This window comes from Nerophis lumbriciformis, linkage group LG01 (assembly GCF_033978685.3).
Source record: "Nerophis lumbriciformis linkage group LG01, RoL_Nlum_v2.1, whole genome shotgun sequence".
NCBI classification, from domain to species: Eukaryota; Metazoa; Chordata; class Actinopteri; order Syngnathiformes; family Syngnathidae; genus Nerophis; species Nerophis lumbriciformis.
The window spans coordinates 7,574,015-7,595,163 of record NC_084548.2 but is presented as its reverse complement, the minus strand read 5'-3'; the positions used below and the strand labels follow the sequence as shown (position 1 = coordinate 7,595,163).

The following is a 21,149-nucleotide window of genomic DNA, read 5'->3' as shown; positions in this document are numbered from 1 at the left end:
TAATTCGGTAGATAAAATATCAGTTGAGATTATCCTATTACCTATATTAGATTTGTAGATTTTTAGCATCTACATTTTGGGCAAAAGGGTAAACTGTTAATTTAATTTACTTTCACAAAATGTTGTGTAAATATATGTACAAAAATATTGGTTATCAACTTTTTATCAGTTGTAAAGGTCCGGAAATAATCGGTTATCATGCACGGTGCCCTAATATATACTGTATTTAACAATGGGGTTGGGTTTTGCTATTTGTTGTATAATTCCTCTTACTTATGCCCTTGTGTACTATTACTACTATTATTACTACTACTACTAGTACTGTTGCACAGTGGTGTAGTGTAAATTGGAATAGGGACATGCAGGTATAAGCACATTGACTAATATGGGTTCAAACTCCATCTATCTTCTCAAGGGGAAGGAAACCATGCACTTCCCTCTTGGTGGGATCTCTTGGCTTCTCTCCTCCACATTTCCTTTTGGTTTCACTTTCGTTTGGACACATATCTAAAATAATACACAGCACAAAGTCACATACACACCTATATTCCTCACTATTGAGTATGCCTTGTGGAAAATACCTACTCAAGTAATTAGGTTTGTTGACCTGTAATGCATGTAAGCTATATAATGATCTTTGACCATGATTTCATACTTACTGTTACCTCACAAATTGACCAGAATTTCAACAGTTTTCCTATTATGCAGTGGTGTCTTCAGTGTGGCCTAAGCTCCATTTGTTGTCTACAGCTTGTTTTTTTTCTTTAATCTATTGGATTATGACTTTGCTGTGGACAAAATAGTAGCATAGCTAAAATATACTAATTATTGGTGCTTTGATTGATGCTTTCTGGTCGATTGAGAATTTAATTCCCATTGAGGCATTATATTTAGTATAATAAATAAAGAAAATCATAAGAATTAAGAACATGTGAAATTGTCATTGCTGCTACATGTTCAAAAACAAAGAGGAATGGGCAACGTGTTTTTCTTTAGACATTGTTGACATTTCTGTCTGTGATTCAATGGCAACGATTCATTTAGCAGATTAGCGCTGCCCGGAGTTTTGCTATTACGAAGGTCTGCGTCCATGTCCTATTTTTTTTTTTCATCGATTATTATGCCCATCCCAAGTCACCACTAATGTTTGCTTTGCATCGTCAGGGGGGCGGGAAACTGTTGAGGCTTTTAGTATCGGAAAGATGTCTAATTGCATTCCCAAGCAAAGCTTTGGGGAGAAATGTTCAGGAGAGAGGCTGAGTTGAAATGAGAGTATGGAGACAGGATGATTGTTTTCTATTAAACTAACTCTATTTAAAGTGCATTACAAGTTTAGCCTGGTATGCATGTTGTTCTTAGACTGTGTTCTCCCTTGTTTCCATTACTGACACATTCTTTGCTTTTCCCCCTTTTACCAGCAGCCATCACAATCAGTCTCTCACCCTTACTCCACCTTACATGTGTCTACTCATCTCCCATGCTGTGTAAACTCTTTCTTTTGCGCCAGCTTACTACTCTTCGTGTCTGCCATCATACTGCTTATCAGCTACCATGTCCATTTGTCATATTTCCGGTGTGCTCTCTCTGTTAAACCTGTTACCCCCGCCATACACCACGACTGTTTATCTTTTTTTCCCCTCCCTTTCCTTTCCACCCAACAGTTCCGTTAAGGCACTGTGTGGGTGTATATGGAGGGAGGGGTAGAGATAGCGAGAGCTTGTGAGTGGGGTGGTGGTGATGGGGACAAGCTGCCACTTGTTACCAGCTCGATAGAGTAGAAAGGAGGTGGATACGGTGGAGAAGGGATGAGGGGAGGGTGTACGGGGTAGTGTTGTTATGGCAATGAGATCCTCTTTGTGTTAGGTTGCCAGGGCAACTTCAGGCATACTCTTAATACAGCCACCAGCACCACCCAAACACACGACTAGCGGGCGGGCACTCAATTCACGCTATGCACCCACACAAATAATAACGGCACACCAGCACGTGATCATGCATATTTCCATACAGTGGAACACACTTAAAGGGGAACATTATCACAATTTCAGAAGGGTTAAAACCATTAAAAATCAGTTCCCAGTGGCTTATTTTATTTTTCGAAGTTTTTTTTCAAAATTTTACCCATCACGCAATATCCCTAAAAAAAAGCTTCAAAGTGCCTGATTTTAACCATCGTTATATACACCCGTCCATTTTCCTGTGACGTCACACAGTGATGCCAATACAAACAAACATGGCGGATAGAACAGCAAGCTATAGCGACATTAGCTCGGATTCAGACTCGGATTTCAGCGGTTTAAGCGATTCAACAGATTACGCATGTATTGAAATGGATGGTTGTAGTGTGGAGGCAGGTAGCGAAAACAAAATTGAAGAAGAAACTGAAGCTATTGAGCCATATCGGTTTGAACCGTATGCAAGCGAAACCGACAAAAACGACACGACAGCCAGCGACACGGGAGAAAGCGAGGACGAATTCGGCGATCGCCTTCTAACCAACAATTGGTATGTGTTTGTTTGGCATTAAAGGAAACTAACAACTATGAACTAGGTTTACAGCATATGAAATACTTTTGGCAACAACATGCACTTTGAGAGGGCAGACAGCCCATTTCAGGCGCGCTAAGAACATATATTTTTCCACGATTTCAGCACTCAGGTTAACCATACCTAAATAGACACAAAATACTGCATTACACAAGACTACCCGAATGTACTCGAATGATTGAAAAAAATAAATGTTTTTAAGCTAAATTATTGGTAAACACAGTTTATGTATAATAATTTATGTAAAACCGCGAGTGATGAATAAAGTTTTCATCAATTAATATATTCTGTAGACATACCCTCATCCGCTCTCTTTTCCTGTCCAGTTTTGGAAGTTGATGTCAGCATCTGCTTTGAGTGTCGCAGGATATCCACACATTCTTGCCATCTCTGTCGTAGCATAGCTTTCATCGGTAAAGTGTGCGGAACAAACGACTGACCATTTCGTCGGCTTTCCCCACAGCCTCGTATTTTGAACAAATTTCGTCCAATTTCTTGCCACTTTCGCATCTTTGGGCCACTGGTGCAACTTGAATTTGTCCCTGTTCGTGTTGTTACACCCTCCGACAACACACCGACGAAAGTGAGAAAATGGCGGATTGCTTCCCGATGTGATGTCACGTTGTGATGTCATCGCTCCGAGAGCGAATAATAGAAAGGCGTTTAATTTGCCAAAATTCACCCATTTAGAGTTCGGAAATCGGTTAAAAAAATATATGGTCTTTTTTCTGCAACATCAAGGTATATATTGACGCTTACATAGGTCTGGTGATAATGTTCCCCTTTAAGTCGGTCCCGCTTAAGCCAACAACTCGTCTATATAGTCGGCCAACTCATCGAGTCTTTGCCCAATGTGTCATTACTACAAAGTGCTCGCTTAAGTTGATGTCAACATTAGGGATGGGTATCAAGGCCAATTTCCCAAATCGAATAGATTTCGTTTCACAAGGTTCCTAATCGAATAATCAAAAATGTGATTTGCCTTAAATATTGAAAATGTCTCAAATCTGTTACAAAATACACTATATAGCCAAAAATAGTTGGCCACCTGCCTTGATTCACATATAAACTTGAAGTGCCATCCCATTCCTAACCCATAGGGTTCAATATGATGTGGGTCCAACATTTGGAGCTTTTACAGCTTCAACTCTTCTTGGAAGGCTGTCCACAAGGTTGCGACCATTCTTCCAAAAGCGCATTGGTGAGGTCACGCACTGATGTTGGTCGAGAAGGCCTGGCTCTCAATCTCCGTTCTAATTCATCCCAAAGGTGTTCTATCGGGTTCAGGCCAGTCAAGTTCATCCACACGAGACTCCATGTCATCCATGTCTTTATGGACCTTGCTTTGTGCACTGGTGCACAGTAATGTTGGAAGAGGAAGGGGCCCGCTCCAAACTGCTCCCACAAGGTTGGGAGCATGGAATTGTCCAAAATGTTTTGGTATCCTGGAGCATTCAAAGTTCCTTTCACTGGAACTCCTGAAAAACAACCCCGCACCATAATTCCTCCTCCAGCAAATTTCAGGTGGCATCCTATGACAGTTCCACGCTGGAAATCACTGAGCTCCTGAGAGCGGCCCATTCTTTTACAAATGTTTGTAGAAACAGTCTCCATGCCTAAGTGCTTGATTTTATACGGGGTGGTATAGCTCGGCTGGTAAAGTGGCCGTGCCAGGTTCCAGGTTCGATCCCCGTTTCGGCCATCCTAGTCATTGCCATTGTGTCCTTAGGCAAGACACTTTACCCACCTGCTCCCAGTGCCACCCACACTGGTTTAAATGTAACTTAGATATTGGGATTCACTATGTAAAAGCGCTTTGAGTCACTAGAGAAAAGCGCTATATAAATAAAATTCACTATACACCTGTGGCCGGTCCAAATGATTAGGACACCTGATTCTGATCATTTGGATGGGTGGCCAAATACTTTTGGCAATATAGTGTAGTTTTTTTCTCTTAACCATAATTGATATAATGCATTATGAATAACAATTACAAAAATAGTAAAGATAGAAATCCATAATCGACCAATCAATCCATCAATCACAATTTATTTATATAGACATTAACCACAAATGCCTCAAGGAGCTCAAGTTGATTGATCTACCAAGTCCTAGTCAACATACAGTGCCAATCGCTTCTATTGCCATAAAACCAGATGAGGTCCTTTCTCTGAAAAATATGTTTACTGTAGTATTGTCAACTTATTGTCAAACAAAAGCGCCAACATAACTATTGCCGAGTTACACGGCGACTTCCTCTTCATTGTGAAGTCAGCTTTAAAGGCAAATTAAAATCAAGGCACGGTGGAGATATTTAGTTACGAATATTTCCATGTATAGGTTAGTCTATGAGCCAAACTATAACGGGGTATTAGTTTTGATCCATATCGCCCAGCCATACACTCGTGTTAGCGACAGGGGTAGCAGAGTTTAGACATGTTCTCTGTGTTTATATGAGCGTTACAGTAGGGCTTGTGACGGCATTGTATTTATGTGTGAGTGCACATGTACCTTGTTTGAGTGTTAATAATGAAATTGTTTCATATTGTTCCTAAATGTTTTCTGTGCTACTAATTTATTACATTAAGGAGCGCCGGTGCTACTGGTAAACAAGCTAAGCGTACAGCCTGGTAATATGTTTCCCCTTTAAGAAATGACATACCTTAATCTAAACTTATATAAACACATTGCTGTCTGAGCAACTAATATATTCAGTTGAGCACATTGAACCCACAAGCTGTTCTCTCTAAGACAGTGATCAGATCAGTGGAATGTGAAATGGAGGCATTGTTATGCTGAACAGAGAAAGAAGCCCCAATGCCCTCCAGAAATAATAAATAATAATAGATTTTATTTGTTACACACTTTTTATTTAAAGGGGAACTGCACTTTTTTTTTGGAATTTTGCATATTGTTCACAATCATTATGAAAGACATGACGATGGAAGTTTTTTTTCTTTTGTATTCTAAATATTAAATAAATGCAATCAAACGTCTGCTTACAAAGGAGTCTATGGGAGCCCTTCAATTCTGCATAAAAAATAGGGATGTCCCGATCCGATATTTGGATCGGATCGGCCGCCGATATTTGCCAAGGCATGGGAAAATGCCGATCCAGATCCAGTTTGAAAAAAAAACTCCAGTCCGTGTTTTCAAACGTCCTCTGCGCACGGCAAATCTATGCCACGAACAAAATCAAATAAAAAAATAAGCGCATAACAATTTTCGACACACGGTCACGACAGAGAAAACCGTTTTCGTCATCATTGTTCAAATATTGTAATGTCTGTCGAGACGCTTATCTCCATTCGGTGCCACACGTCCACACCATCAAAATGCTGAGGCAAAAATTTCCAGATCAACATCGTCTGAAAAAATTAGTGATCTATTTAGTTGTGATTTCCTTCTTTGCATGAAAGTTTAAAAGTAGCATATTAATGCAGTATGAAGAAGAATGTTTTAATGTAGACATGCAAGCCTTGAAAGAACATTTTGAAAATCAAGACTACATTTCCTGCAAATGGGTGCATTTCTACCCTATATTTTAACTTTAGATTTATTCTCATATCAAACTCTTTTGGCTGTCTTTTTGACAGCCCCCCTCCACACACCGGATTATAAATAATGTAAATAATTAAACGTGATTATCTTGTGTGATGACTGTATTATGATGATAGTATATATCTGATAGTATATATCTGTATCATGAATCAATTTAAGTGGACCCCGACTTAAACAAGTTGATAAACTTATTGGGGTGTTACCATTTAGTGGTCAATTGTACAGAATATGTACTTCACTGTGCAACCTACTAATAAAAGTCGCAATCAATCAATCAAAACACATAGAATCATCATACTGCTGTGATTATATGCATCAAGTGTTCATTCAAGGCTAAGGCAAAATATCGAGATATATATCGTGTATCGCAATATGGCCTTAAAATATCGCAATATTAAAAAAAGGCCATATCGCCCAGCCCTAGTTTCAATGATGCCATTTCTGTTTATCATGTATAATTTTGTCTATTTTGTGTTTATCCTTGAATAAACAGGTCAGTTTCTTGTTACCAACCATTGTGTATTATTCAAACTCCCCTAATTCAGCTGGCTAGTTGTTATCAAGAGTACTAAAACCATTTTCAACATGATTCTGACAACTAAGTAGGCTAAATAACTTTAAACTTTAATACATGCTCGGATAGGCCAGTATCGGTATCGGATCGGAAGTGCAAAAACAATATCGGTATCGGATCGGAAGTGCAAAAACCTGGATCGGGACATCCCTAATAGAAAGCACTTAAAAAAACATCCAAACACCTCCATTGAAGTTTTATATAGATGATGTAATGTAGTAACAGGCACATTTATAATAACATTTAATATTTACGTATTTTACTCATTTTAAGCATACACGGCGCATTAATTTAAAAAACATATCACGTTGTTTGCTTTTTTTTATTTTTTATTACTGCTCACTGCAGACGTTATGCGAGCCAACAAACATAATAAAACATCACTTACTTTGCACAGTCTGCTGTCATTAGGATGCCAACTGGTAGGATGTTCATACATTCCCATTTAAGTGAAGAATGTTTCTTGATACTTGCAGACCACTCGATGTAAATATAGGCACACACAGTAGTGATCACGGCGCCGCTATAAATAGTTTGCCTGCGTTAGCGCTTATAATACCAATATCACAAATAGTTTTGTTAATATTCAAGTCACAAGGGCCGAGCTAAGGCAAAGCACAATTGGTTAAGCACACTCACTTGTGCACTCAACATAGCCAAGTCATATAATGACTGTAAAGCGGTAGTTGCTCATATTATGATAATTGCCACCTTTCTTAATTGAAATCCACTAAATATAAATACTTAAAAAATATCACAAAGCCAAAAAAGTATAACAGTAATTAGGGCTGTCAAAAATAAAGAGTTAACTTGTGGTTAAATACAAAAAAATATTGCATTAATCATGTATAGTTACAGATTTACCACACTTTTTTTTTTATTTTTATTTTAAATTACTTTTTACATTAATTTATTTTGAGATGCTTTACCTTAACATCAAGTGGTTACCTAAAAAGCGGCATGGTTTTTACATAAGGTCAGTGATCAGATCACTGCATATGCATACATAATTTCAACGGATGTCCAATAATATCGGACTGCCGATATTATCGGCCGATAAATGCTTTAAAATGTAATATCGGAAATTATCGGTTTCAAAATTATCGGTATCAGTTTCAAAAACTAAAATGTATGACTTTTTAAAACGCCGCTGTGTACACGGACGTAGGGAGAAGTACAGAGCGCCAATAAACCTTGAAGGCACTTCCTTTGCGTGCCGGCCCAGTCACATAATATCTACGGCTTTTAACACACTCACAAGTGAATGCAAGGCATACTTGATCAACAGCCATACAGGCCACACTGAGGGTGGCCGTATAAACAACTTTAACACTGTTACAAATATGCGCCACACTGTGAACCCACACCAAACAAGAATGACAAACACATTTCGGGAGAACATCCGCACCGTAACGCAACATAAACACAACAGAACAAATACCCAGAATCCCTTGCAGCACTAACTCTTCTGAGACACTACAATATACACCCCTTAACCCCCCAACTCCCCACCCCCCACCTCAACCTCCTCATGCTCTCTCAGGGAGAGCATGTCCCAAATTCCAAGCTGCTGTTTTGAGGCATGTTAAAAAAAAATAATGCACTTTGTGACTTAAATGATAAATATGGCTGTGCCATGTTGGCACTTTTTTCCATAACTTGAGTTGAAGTTCTCTTATTTTGGAAAACCTTGTTACATTGTTTAATGCATCCAGCGGGGCATCACAACAAAATTAGGCATAATAATGTGTTAATTCCAGAACCGTATATATCGGTATCGGTTGATATTGGTAATTAAGAGTTGGACAATATCGGATATCGGCAAAAAAGACATTATCGGACATCTCTATTAATTTCACTTCAAAATAAACCCCCGGCAGAGAACTTAGGATGATACTTTTACCAGGTTTTGATCAAACACATAAAAATTCAAGTAAAACTTTTTTTTTTTAAATTGTGTACATCATTCTGATGGTGAAATTGCATTTGTGATAAAATATTTCAGGTTAATTTGAGTTATGTCAGCATGTAATTTACTGTGATGAATCATGATTCATTGAAATTCAAGAGTGTGATTAATTGGATTAAAAAATATTACTAATTCGACAGCACTAATAATAACACCTTTGTATGCAATGGATGGCACAAGCAAACGGGCAAATCATGAATGCTCAGTGACTGCGCAGGCACCGTGGAATAATGAGACAGCACAAATAGACTTCAGGAGAAGTCAAAAAAGAACTAAGGCACTGGGGTTGGTGTTGAAACAGCCAATTCACTCAGTTTTCCTATCGTAAGGTGAAAAACAACCACACCTTAGCGGTGACATGCGAATGAAGTTGAATCCCGTTACACTTATACGTGTTGAGTGATCAGTGTGAACGTCGAGAAGAGTCTGGAGCGTTGGTCTCAGGCGACTGAGGAAAGTGGCGTGTGTGTGCGATTATCTTTCCGTCCCTGAGCTTCACAGTCTAGATCTAATGGGCTCTGACAAGATGTTAATAAGGTAGTGGCACACTTTTAGTGTGTGTCTATATGTTGTGTGTAGTAATGCCAATCTCTGCATTATCAAGCAGGTGTTCGTTTACCCTCGATGTGTGTAAATTACCACCCCTACACATAAACCCTGCTGCATAATTTGTTTCAAAATCACAATATTAGAAGGTTACTGAAATGTAAATTCTGGACAATCAATTCACATCTGCATGTAAGCTTGCTACACACACACACTCTCTTTGACTGGCCTATTTATTATTCCTGTTGCATATTAATTTCCAGCAGTGTCTGCTCCAGGCAGCTGTGTGCTGTCAAGAGTGCAGCACTTCAGTCATGACCAGGAAATGTTCCGTACTCTCTCAAACAATGGCCTCTGCTTCGATTAGTAACCTCCCCCCTCCCCCCAAAAAACCCCTTAAATGGACATGTCATGAGTAAGGTTTAGAATTATGTCTGACGCAAATCTCGGTAAGGTAGCTGGGGTCAAAAATCATATCAATGTTTGTTTTTAGGAATTCAGATTGACACAAATGGATAGCAAAGACAAAATATGTTATAAAGTGCAATAAAAAATGGTTTCACATTCAGATGATGTACTGCGATGCTTTAAACACGAGGCATGCACTCTCAGGTAATTAATTGGGTTTTGGCTGATGAAGTGACTTGCATCCATTCATTTTCTACTCGCTTGTCCCAAATGTAATATTTCAGCAAAGAATATATTAATTTGAATCCGGTTTCAGGAACAGGGTTTTTCCTTGCTCCAATTGAGGCAGAGGTGGTACAATCCCGACCATGCGCCAGAATTTTAACGCAAAAAACAATAGTAGTTTTGTTCAATTTACAGTAATATGCTGTAAGGAACGCCGTAAACTGTATGGTCATTTTTATTAGAGATTACTTTTATTATTCCGATATTGTCCAACTCTTAATTACCGATTCCGATATCAATCAATACTGATATATACAGTCGTGGAATTAACACATTATTATGCCTAATTTTGTTGTGATGCTCCGCTGGATGCATTAAACAATGTAACAAGGTTTTCCAAAATAAATCAACTCAAGTTATGGGAAAAAAAATGCCAACATGGCACTGCCATATTTATTATTGAAGTCACAAAGTGCATTATTTTTTTTAACATGCCTCAAAACAGCAGCTTGGAATTTGGGACATGCTCTCTCTGAGAGAGCATGAGGAGGTTGAGGTGGGCGGGGTTGGGAGGTTGGGGGGGAAGCGGGGGGTGTATATTGTAGCGTCTTGAAGAGTTAGTGCTGCAAGGGGTTCTGGGTATTTGTCCTGTTGTGTTTATGTTGTGTTACGGTGCGGATGTTCTCCCGAAATGTGTTTTTCATTTTTGTTTGGTGTGTGGGTTCACAATGTGGTGCATATTTGTAACAGTGTTTAAAGTTGTTTATACGGCCACCCTCAGTGTGAACTGTATGGCTGTTGTACAAAGACTAGAAGCTACTTTAAGATGCGCAACCATGTAGAGAAAAGACTTTGTGTCGTGTAAAGAAGTAAAATAACATAAGATATTCATTTAGCGGAATTAGAATAGCGAACACTACATATATCGGTTTTACCACAGTCGAAGAATAATGGCCAACTGTTTACCGTATTTTCCGCACTATAAGGCGCACCGGATTATTAGCCGCACCTTCTATGAATTACATATTTCATAATTTTGTCCACCAATAAGCCGCCCCGGACTAAAAGCCGCGCCTACGCTGCGCTAAAGTGAATGTCAAAAAAACGCTGCGCTAAAGTGAATGTCAAAAAGACAGTCAGATAGTTCAGTCAAACTTTAATAATATATTGAAAACCAGCGTTCTAACAACTCTGTCCCAAAATGTACGCAAATGTGCAATCACAAACATAGTAAAATTCAAAATGGTGTAGAGCAATAAATAGCAACATAATGTTGCTCGAACGTTAATGTCACAACACACAAAATAAACATAGCGCTCACCTTCTGAAGTTATTCTTCATTCGTAAATCCTTCGAATTCTTCGTCTTCGGTGTCCGAATTGAAAAGTTGTGCAAGCGTGGTATCCAAAATGGCCGGTTCCGTCTCGTAGAAGTCATCGGGAGTCAGTGTCGCTGTTGTTCTGTGAATCCTGCCTTCCGGAAAGCTCGGACCACAGTTGTGACCGAAATATCTGCCCAAGCATTTACGATCCACTGGCAGATGTTGGCGTATGTCGTCCGAGGCTGTCTGCCCGTCTTAGTGAAGGTGTGTTCGCCTTCGGAGCTGTGTGAAAAAAGCCACCCGGCCTCTTCGCGTAAACTTCCCTTAACCACTCGCTCATCTTTTCTTCATCCATCCATCCCTTCGAGTTAGCTTTTATGATGACGCCGGCTGGAAAGGTCTCTTTTGGCAAGGTCTTCCTTTTGAATATCACCATGAGTGGAAGTTAGCATGGCAAGCTAGAACCACAGTGAAGGATGACTTCATTCCCTGTGGTGCGAATATTCACCGTACGTGCTTCCGTTCCACAGTGCGGTTCACAGGAATATCAGTTGCTGTGAAATACGGTAGTAATCCGTGTGCGGATGGAGAGATTGCGTCTTTTTATGAACCGGATCGCTTATTAGGAGCCATTTTGTGGTCTTTACAGATGTAAACAGGAAATGAAACGTACGGTGATATCCGCGCGTTTTTTCTTCTTCTTCCGGGGGCGGGTGAAGCGCTTCCTGTTCTATGGGGGCGGGTGAAGCGCTTCCTGTTCTATGGGGGCGGGTGCTTTCCTTGGCGGTTGCTTGCGTAGAAGAAGAAGCGCTTCCTGTTCTACCGGGAAAAAAGATGGCGGCTGTTTACCGAAGTTGCGAGACGAAACTTTATGAAAATGAATCGTAATAAAGCGCACCGGGTTATTAGGCGCACTGTCAGCTTTTGAGAAAAATTGTGGTTTTTAGGTGCGCCTTATAGTGCGGAAAATACGGTATTAAAGGGGAACTTCACTTTGTTGGGGAATTTTGCCTATCATTCACAATCATTATGAAAGACATGACGATGGATGGATATTTTTTCAATGCATTCTAAACATTAAATACATTTGATCAATTGTCCACTTACAATGGAACCTGTGGAAGCCGTCAATTCTGCCTACAGAGCCCATAAAAAACATCCAAACACCTCCATTAGGGTTTTATATACATGATGGAAGTATATATGTAATGTAGTAACAGGCACATTTATAATAACATTTATTTTTACGTATTTTGATCATTTTTAGGGTACGCGGCTCATTAGTTTAAATAAACGCATCACAATGTTTGCTTTTTTTTTCTTCATCACTGATTATTACTCACTGCAGACTTTATGAGAGCAAACAAACATAATAAAACATCACTTACTGTACAAGGTCTGCTGTCGTTAGGATGCCTACTGCTGGGATGTTCATATATTTTCATTTAGGTGAAGAATGTTTCGTAATCCACCCGAAAAAACAGGGTCGGGAGGCCGGGGTTGGAACTAGCCAGTTCCAGGTCCTAAATTGGCTGTCAGTGTTCCAACTTCTCGGATTACCTACTCAGATGTTTCATGTCCAGGTGAGAGGCGTGATTTATGATCTAGAATAAGACATCAAGAGCGAGGAAGCGAGGAAACAGCAGACCACTAGATGATGTAAACATAGGGAGACACAGAAGTGATTATGTCGCCGCTATAAATAGTCTGTGTTAGCTATGGCGTCACATTAGTGCCAAAAATCCGAGCGCATAAAAACTGTTATCGCGCGCTGATTCTCCACTTCGTGCGCGCGCGCGACACCCTTTTGCGCGCGCGCGGTGCCTTTCTGCGCGCGCGCGGTGCCTTTCTGCGTGCGCGCCGTCTCGATCTGTGCGCTCTCTGTGTACTCCTGGCATCTCTCCTCGCGCTGTCATGTTTCTTTTTGGCACTTTGGGGGCGGGTATGCTTAGACGGCCCCTCCTTTCTGATTGGCTCTGAGCATTTTTCATAAGACCAATCATTCTCCAGCGTAGCCACGCTGTAGCCATCTTACCTCGGACAGCTAGCCTCAATCATTACATTGATGTCAATGGTACATGTACTAATTAAATTACCATAACTTGCTCGATTTTCGACCAATTTACAAACGGACAGCTAGCCTCAATCATTACATTGATGTCAATGGTACATGTACTAATTAAATTACCATAACTTGCTCTAATTTTCGACCAATTTACAAACGGTTTGCCTTGTTACAAATCTTATTACATGTAGATATGACATAGGATGCTGTACCTGTTGAAATTACCTCTTTCGCTCTAAAAAAAAAAAAAGACTTAATTGTGCCACATAGTTGTGTAGGGTCAGTGTTCGTCAGTTCTCTGATTATTTTAAACTGTTTCAGAATACATTATTAAAAGGCTATTTTTAACATTTTAAAAACAAAATTAATTTGATGGCTGAATCAAAAGAAATTCCATAAATTAGAAAACAAATGTTCAAGAAGAAGTGAAAATATAAAATAATGTTATGTTTGGATGTTATTGCTGGTGGACCAGTTCTGGCTGAAAGATGTGATTATGGTGTTTGTTGTCTTATTATTTATTTGGGTCACATTTTGTATTACCCTGTATTGTGTTTATGTGGTATGAAATAACCTTCATCAGCGCGCGACATTTTTTTATCCACTTCTTCCTCCGTAAATCTTGATACATATTGACGATGACCTGCCCTGCTATACTTCTGATTGGCTCTGAGCATTTTTCGCCTGACCAATCAGAAAGAAGGGGCCGTCTAAGCATACCCGCCCCCAAAGTGCCAAAAAGAAACATGACAGCGCACAGACCGAGACGGCGTGCGCACAGAAAGGCACTGCGCGCGCAAATGGGTGTCTCGCGCGCGCGCACGAAGTGGAGAATCAGCTCGTGATAACAGTTTTTATGCGCATGGATTTTTGGCACTAATGTGACACCATAGTTAGCGCTCATAAAAATAATATCACAAATACTTAGTTGATATTCAAGTCACAAAATGTAAATGGAGTATTGTTGGCGCTTTTTGAATGCTTATTTATCAGATTTTATGGGCAAGATAGTGGAGCTCCCATTGGCTCCGCTGAAGCGGACTTTTATTTACATTTAATTCATATTTAGAATGCATTAAAAAAAAATCCATCTGTCATAATGATTGCGAATGATAGACAAAATTAAAAAAAAAAAAAAGGTACAGTTCCCCTTTAAAGGACCTCATGTATCCTGACATTGTGTCGTGTCATCAACCGAACAAAAATCCACTAGCACCAAGACCTCAGTTTATGACTTACTGAATGTGAGTTTTCCATCCATCTGTTTTCCATTTGACTACACACTGTATGAAATGTGGGGTTCTTATTGATTTTCTATTAAATGACTTTATAAAATCACAGAAAAATAAAGTAGGCATTTTGCCAGAGATAATTTAGACGTTAGTATTCAGAGCACTGCTTTGTTTGATACCTTCATGTCCTGTTTTGCGTCATTTTCTCATCGTTTTGAGCTTGATGGACATCATTCTGACGCACTGGCGTCTGCCTTCTCCGCCCTTTCTGTTTCCTTTTGTTTCACTGCAATTACATTGTGCATTGTCAGACAAAAGTTAGAAATCTATTGCATTGTTATTTCTTTGTATGAACTCAATGTTAATTTTGCCTCTCTTGTTTGTGTCTCCATACAGCCCCACCGCCAAGCAGATTCAGCAGAAGAGTGTCAGGTGAGATTATTGCGCGTGTGTGTGTGTAGTGCATGTGCATTCACTACTGTGCGTTTGACGTCAAACCCCTGAAGTGCAATTCACTCTGACGACCGTATTGCATACGTCATTGTGTAAGAGGCTCCATTGTGGCGTGCAAGCATCATTGTGTTGATCATGCATGTCAAACACAAGGAGCTGATACTTCACTGACTATCTCAATCACCAACCACTGATACAATACATCTTTATGCATTGGCTTACGAATTTCCTGCACAGCATTATTACGTGCTGGGGCATTGAGTTTAAGGTTTTGTGTGTCTTTGTTTCCCATTTCAGTCGGTGTCAATTGTATTTTGCGCGCGCCGCTTGTTTTCTCACCATTTCATTGTACCTGTCGAGTATTTACATATGCGTCAGCCTCCACGGTGAGCTGCACTTTGATTATGCTGTCAGCTGATGTTTATCTTTACGACTGTCTTACTATCGCAGTTGACCCTGCTGTCTATTCTTCAGCTTTATGGGGGCTCACTGTATGTGGTTTTAATTAGGCTAAGTAAACCTTGTTGTTGACCTCGGTTGATTTAACAACACGAGATCAAAAAAAATAGTCAAATGTGCTGGAAGGGACGTCACAATTTAAGACAAAATCATCAAATTAAAGTAGTGATAAACATTTGGGTAATATTATTTTTTTTACATTTAGTTATACATGAATAATACATTTGTAAGAGTCAGTTGATTTTTTTTTCCTGAAACATTATAAATGTTTATGTTTTATATATATATATATATATATATATATATATATATATATATATATATATATATATATATATATATATATATATATATATATATGCTCTGAAAACTATGCTGGCAGACACAGCAAATCTTGCCACAGCTTGCATCAATGTGCCATCCTGGATGAACTGCACTACCTGAGCCACTTGTGTGGCTTGTAGCCTGCATCTCACTCAAAAGCCAGAAAGCATAGGAACTGAGAAGTGGTCCGTGGTGACCACCTGCAGAACAACTCCTTTATTGGGTTACTGGGCTAATTGGCTATAATTTCCACCTGTTGTCTATTTCATTTGCACCGAAGCATGCGAAATTGATTGTCAATCAGTGTTGCTTCATAAGGGGACAGTTTGATTTCACAGAAGTGTGATTGACTTGGAGTTACACTGTGTTGTTTAATTGTTTCCTTTATATATATTTTTGAGCAGTGTATATTGTGTCTATTTATTTTAGTTATTAAAAAAATACAACTTCGTTATAAGATTTTAGTGTGTGTATAAATACTTTTTGAGCACATTAAACAATACCACAATAATAATGGTAACTGGCCGAGTATATTTTATTTTCATTCTTTGTTTGTTTAATTTAACTTGGATATTTAAAAGTGTACATTCCAATTACAATGTTAAAATTTACAAGACATTCAAGTTTATTTCATTATCTATTATTACATTAGTGGTTAATTTAGTCTCAAAATAATGCAATAATATTGTTTATGGGCAATAATTTGTAAGTCAATATATCACCCAGCAAAATTTGTTATCGGCCCAGGCCTAATCATGTTTACCTTCCCCAGCAACACACTTGTCATATTGGAGGTGTGTGTTGGAGCTTGTTGGAAACTCATGCTCTGCTTCAATGTAGTACATCTTGGAATTCATGTTTTCTTCAATGAAGCACAGCACTCAGCCCCTACCCTCCATCTCTTCTTCTTCTTCTTCTGTCGTGTGTCTTTAGATTTTCAGCTCTGTTTAGGCAAGCCAGGTCAACGTGTCATCGTCCAGGTCAATCAGACCTTGTTCGCCATTCGGTGGCCGGTGTTTGGGGCAACTAGTTACTATATGCTCTACTGTCTGGACTGGGTCCCCACACTCGCAGGAGGCACATTCCGCAAGTCCCCACCTTGTCATCGCTTCTCCGTAGCATCCGTCCTCAAGCGGTTGAGGGTTGTCCACTTCTTCCGGGGCAGTTCCTGGCCGTAGACGTCTGTGGGGTCGTCGATGTAGTGGTGCAGCCTAGATGGTTCTGCTAACTTTCACTGTTCTCTCCATCTCGTCTTGACCCAGGTGGCCTTTGAAGTATCAGCTGATGTTGTGCTCAGCAGCTTGTGGGCTTGCATGGCAAAGGGGCGCCTTGACTTTAGGCGTACGCGTCGTGGTGTTTCTGTGACGATCTTATGAAGGAGATGGGATTCGCTGGTCTGTGCCTTTCGAGAGAGGGCCAGTGTGGCTGCTTCTCGTCTGATGTTTGCCGGGGCGATGCCAGCAAGGATGGGCAGTTGGTTTACTGGGGTCCCTCGCAGGCACCCGGAGACGGTCCGCAGGGCGCTGTTGAGGGCGACATCCAACTTCTTTACATGGGCGCTCCGGCACCAAACCGGGGCACAGTACTCGGCGGCTGAGAACACCAAGGCCAGCGTGGACATGTGCCGTGTCTTCGTCGTAGCTCTCCATGTGGTGCCGGCTAGCCGCCGTATTAGGGCGGCACGGGCACTTGTCTTTGCCTTGGCCACTGTGCAGGTGTTGTTTGAATGTCAGTGTTCTGTCAAGCTTCACACCGAGGTACGTGGGAACGGGCTGGGACTGTAACCGGGCATTATCCACCATGATGTTCATCTCACGGGCTACTTCCATGTTGTTGAGGTGGAACATTGATAATGTTGTCTTATCCATGCTGAGCTTGAGACGCCATTTCCTCAGGTATGAGGACAGGGTGTTCATGTCCTCAGAGACGCCCTGTTCTGCTGCTTCTCAGGATGGCTTACTAAGTAGGATGGCCAGATCATCTGCATAGCCATACTTCTTTGACTGAGTTGCAGGCAGGTCATGGGTATAAATGTTGAACAGTATTGGTGCCAGCACTGAGCCCTGTGGGACGCCATTCTTAAGTTTCCTCACCCTGCTGCATTGGCCATTGCTGGTGTGTAGTCGGAAGCTGCGGTTGCTCATCATCTCCATGGATGGTTTCCAGAAGTTTCATATGTAGCCCACGCATCCAGACAGTATCGTATGCAGCTGTGAGGTCCAAGAAGACCGCGCCAGCCTTCTGCCCTACCTGGAAGCTATCCTCTATGTCTTGACACAGAAGGGTCACCTGGTCCTACCGCTTCGGAAGGCAGCTGGGGGTCGATCACCGGGTTGAGACGTGCATGGAGGAGGCGTTCCAAGACCTTATATGGAACACCCTCCAACTCCATGCTTAGCTTGTGGGCAAGGCACAATTGTCTTGCTACTCACTTGTAATAAATTCATTTTTATTGCATAGTAAATCTTACACTGACTACTCCAACGTATATCCAAGTTTACCTTATATGGTATTGTCGTTTGAGAAGATAAGCTGTCATAAAAAGGCTTGCTGAAGTGTAAGGCGTGTTCTTCCTTTTGTACCGTACGTGATAAACATGGAAGTGAGGTTGAGTGGATGAATGAATGCATAGTGTGAATGTCTCTTTATGTTAGGGCTGATGTTGCCTGGTGATTTTCTGTACACAAGTACTATTTGAAGACTTCCCAGAATTCCTTCAACTTCAAATTCGCTATAAGAGCGACTAATCTTCGCTGAAACCTCGACTGTGTTTTTTTCTCATGATGTCTTTTCTCCTGGAGCAAATGATACTGCGTATTCCAGGGACATCTCATCAAATATATTTATTTCCCTACTTCCAGTGTGTGCAGAGGCGTTCAACCCGGATGACGATGATGAGGACACCGAACCCAGAGTGGTTCATCCAAAAACCGATGAACAGCGCTGCAGACTGCAGGAGGCCTGTCGGGACATCCTGCTTTTCAAAACACTGGACCAGGTAAAATGATCCCAGGGCTGGGGAGAAAACGCTAGTCCTTGTTAGCCTTTGACACCGGCTCCCATAGTGTCATCAATCCTTTGGGACATGACCATGTGTGGGATTTTCCACAAATCTCAGGAAAAGTCACTGCCCTTGATTTATTCACCAATTATATATATTCCCATTGTGAACCGCTGTGGCATCACAATGAAACATGCCTGACATTATGTTGAACTTGCACTCCAGGGACAGCATGGTTGCCTTGAGACTGCATATTCCTATAAAACAGAAAATGTCTTTCCCTTCCATACACTACTTTCCTCAGCTCGTTTTATTTAGCTCGCCTCCCCCTTCAGGGGCCTACCTCACATGATGCCATTTTCAGCTTATAGTTCAACTCCACTTTTGCCGCTCATTTCCTGACGCGCTTCCCTCCTTCCTTCCCCGACCCAGGAGCAGTTCTCTGAGGTGCTGGACGCAATGTTTGAATCACGGGTGCAGCCCCAAGACCATGTCATCGACCAGGGAGACGACGGGGACAACTTTTATGTCATCGAGCGGTAAAGTGGATGTTTTTCCATGAATATTCTTACCCCTTATAACCACACGACTGCACAGCACCAATGGGGAAAACATGCTCAGTGAATTCTAGAATTCTATGACTTCAAGGGGAAAGGACATCACTGACCAATGCAACAACCACAAGAGTTTTTAAGGTTATTGTTTTCCCACCCTGTCCTCTAATTACTCATCAGAACAGGACTGATTGTGATCTTTCCGTCTGCATACACTCACTCTAAGCTTTTGTTTCCACAGTTTTTTCTGCACATAGTGTGCAGTAATGACCTTTATTAGCTGTAATCCTGCCAAGTCCTACACTGTCCTCACACGTTTAGCAGGCCTGTACAAGATATATGGTCACGGTTTAGGATTGCACAATTCTCAAATAAATGTGTATCTCTGGGATCATTTTTCCACACACACCATGCTCAGAGCCATGTCCTTTCATTTTAAAACAGTCACACTGTTTTTATTTGTTATTTTTAGACATCTCATTGTTTTTAAAGAGGAACATTATCACCAGACCTATGTAAGCGTCAATATATACTTTGATGTTGCAGAAAAAAGACAATATATTTTTTTAATCGATTTCCGAACTCTAAATGGGTGAATTCTATTATTCACTCTCGGAGCGATGACGTCACAACGTGACGTCACAACGGGAAGCAATCCGCCAATTTCTCAAACACATTACAAACACCGAATCAAATCAGCTCTGTTATTTTCCGTTTTTTCGACTGTTTTTCGTACCTTGGAGACATCATGCCTCGTCGGTGTGTTGTCTGAGGGTGTAACAACAGAACAGGGACGGATTCAAGTTGCACCAGTGGCCCAAAGATGCGAAAGTGGCAAGAAATTGGACGAATGTTGTTCAAAATACGAGGGTGTGGGGAAAGCCGACAAAAATGGCCAGTCGTTTGTTCCGCACACTTTACCGACGAAAGCTATGCTACGACAGAGATGGCAAGAATGTGTGGATGTCCTGCGACACTCAAAGCAGATGCATTTCCAACGATAAAGTCAAAGAAATCTGCCGCCAGACCCCCATTGAATCTGCCGGAGTGTGTGAGCTATTCAGGGACAAAGGACCTCGGTAGCACGGCAAGCAATGGCGGCAGTTTGTTCCCGCAGACGAGCGAGCTAAACCCCCTGGATGTCTTGGCTCACACCGCTTCTACCGTCCCTTAAGCCACCAAAGATGATCATAAGAAGAATATCGACCCTAGCTTCCCTGGCCTGCTGACATCAACTCCAAAACTGGACAGATCAGCTTTCAGGAAAAGAGAGCGGATGAGGGTATGTCTACAGAATATATTAATTGATGAAAACTTTATTCATTATTCGCGGTTTTACGTAAATTATTATACATAAACTGTGTTTACCAATAATTTAGCTTAAAAACATTACATTTAAAAACAAAAACATACCACAACCTCAATCTCGTTACCTTGCGTAATGACAATAAAGCTGATTCTGATTCTGATACCAATCGTTGGTTAGAAGGCGATTGCCGAATTCGTCCTCGCTTTCTCCCGTGTCGCTGGCTGTCGTGTCGTTTTCGTCGGTTTCGCTTGCATACGGTTCAACCCGATATGGCTCAATAGCTTCAGTTTCTTCTTCAAGTTCGCTTAAGCCGCTGAAATCCGAGTCTGAATCCAAGCTAATGTCGCTATACCTTGCTGTCCATCCGCCATGTTTGTTTGTATTGGCATCACTATGTGACGTCACAGGAAAATGGACGGGTGTATATAACGATGGTTAAAATCAGGCACTTTGAAGCTTTTTTTAGGGATATTGCGTGATGGGTAACATTTTGAAAAAAACTTCGAAAAATATAATAAGCCACTGGGAACTGATTTTTAATGGTTTTAACCCTTCTGAAATTGTGATAATGTTCCCCTTTAAAGAAACCGTCTTTCTGCTG

The 21,149-nt window shown here is 40.8% G+C and overlaps 1 protein-coding gene across 2 annotated transcripts in view; it reads left to right on the top strand.

Moving 5' to 3' along the window:
* The window catches only part of prkar2aa (protein kinase, cAMP-dependent, regulatory, type II, alpha A), a 118,821-nt gene that overhangs the window by 81,884 nt on the left and 15,788 nt on the right, over positions 1-21,149 (top strand). For both annotated transcript variants that reach the window (XM_061974213.1, XM_061974204.1), the window contains exons 3-5: positions 14,845-14,880; positions 18,546-18,682; positions 19,118-19,224. In XM_061974213.1, coding sequence (XP_061830197.1) covers positions 14,845-14,880; positions 18,546-18,682; positions 19,118-19,224 — 280 coding nt within the window. The remainder of the gene's footprint in view (positions 1-14,844; positions 14,881-18,545; positions 18,683-19,117; positions 19,225-21,149) is intronic.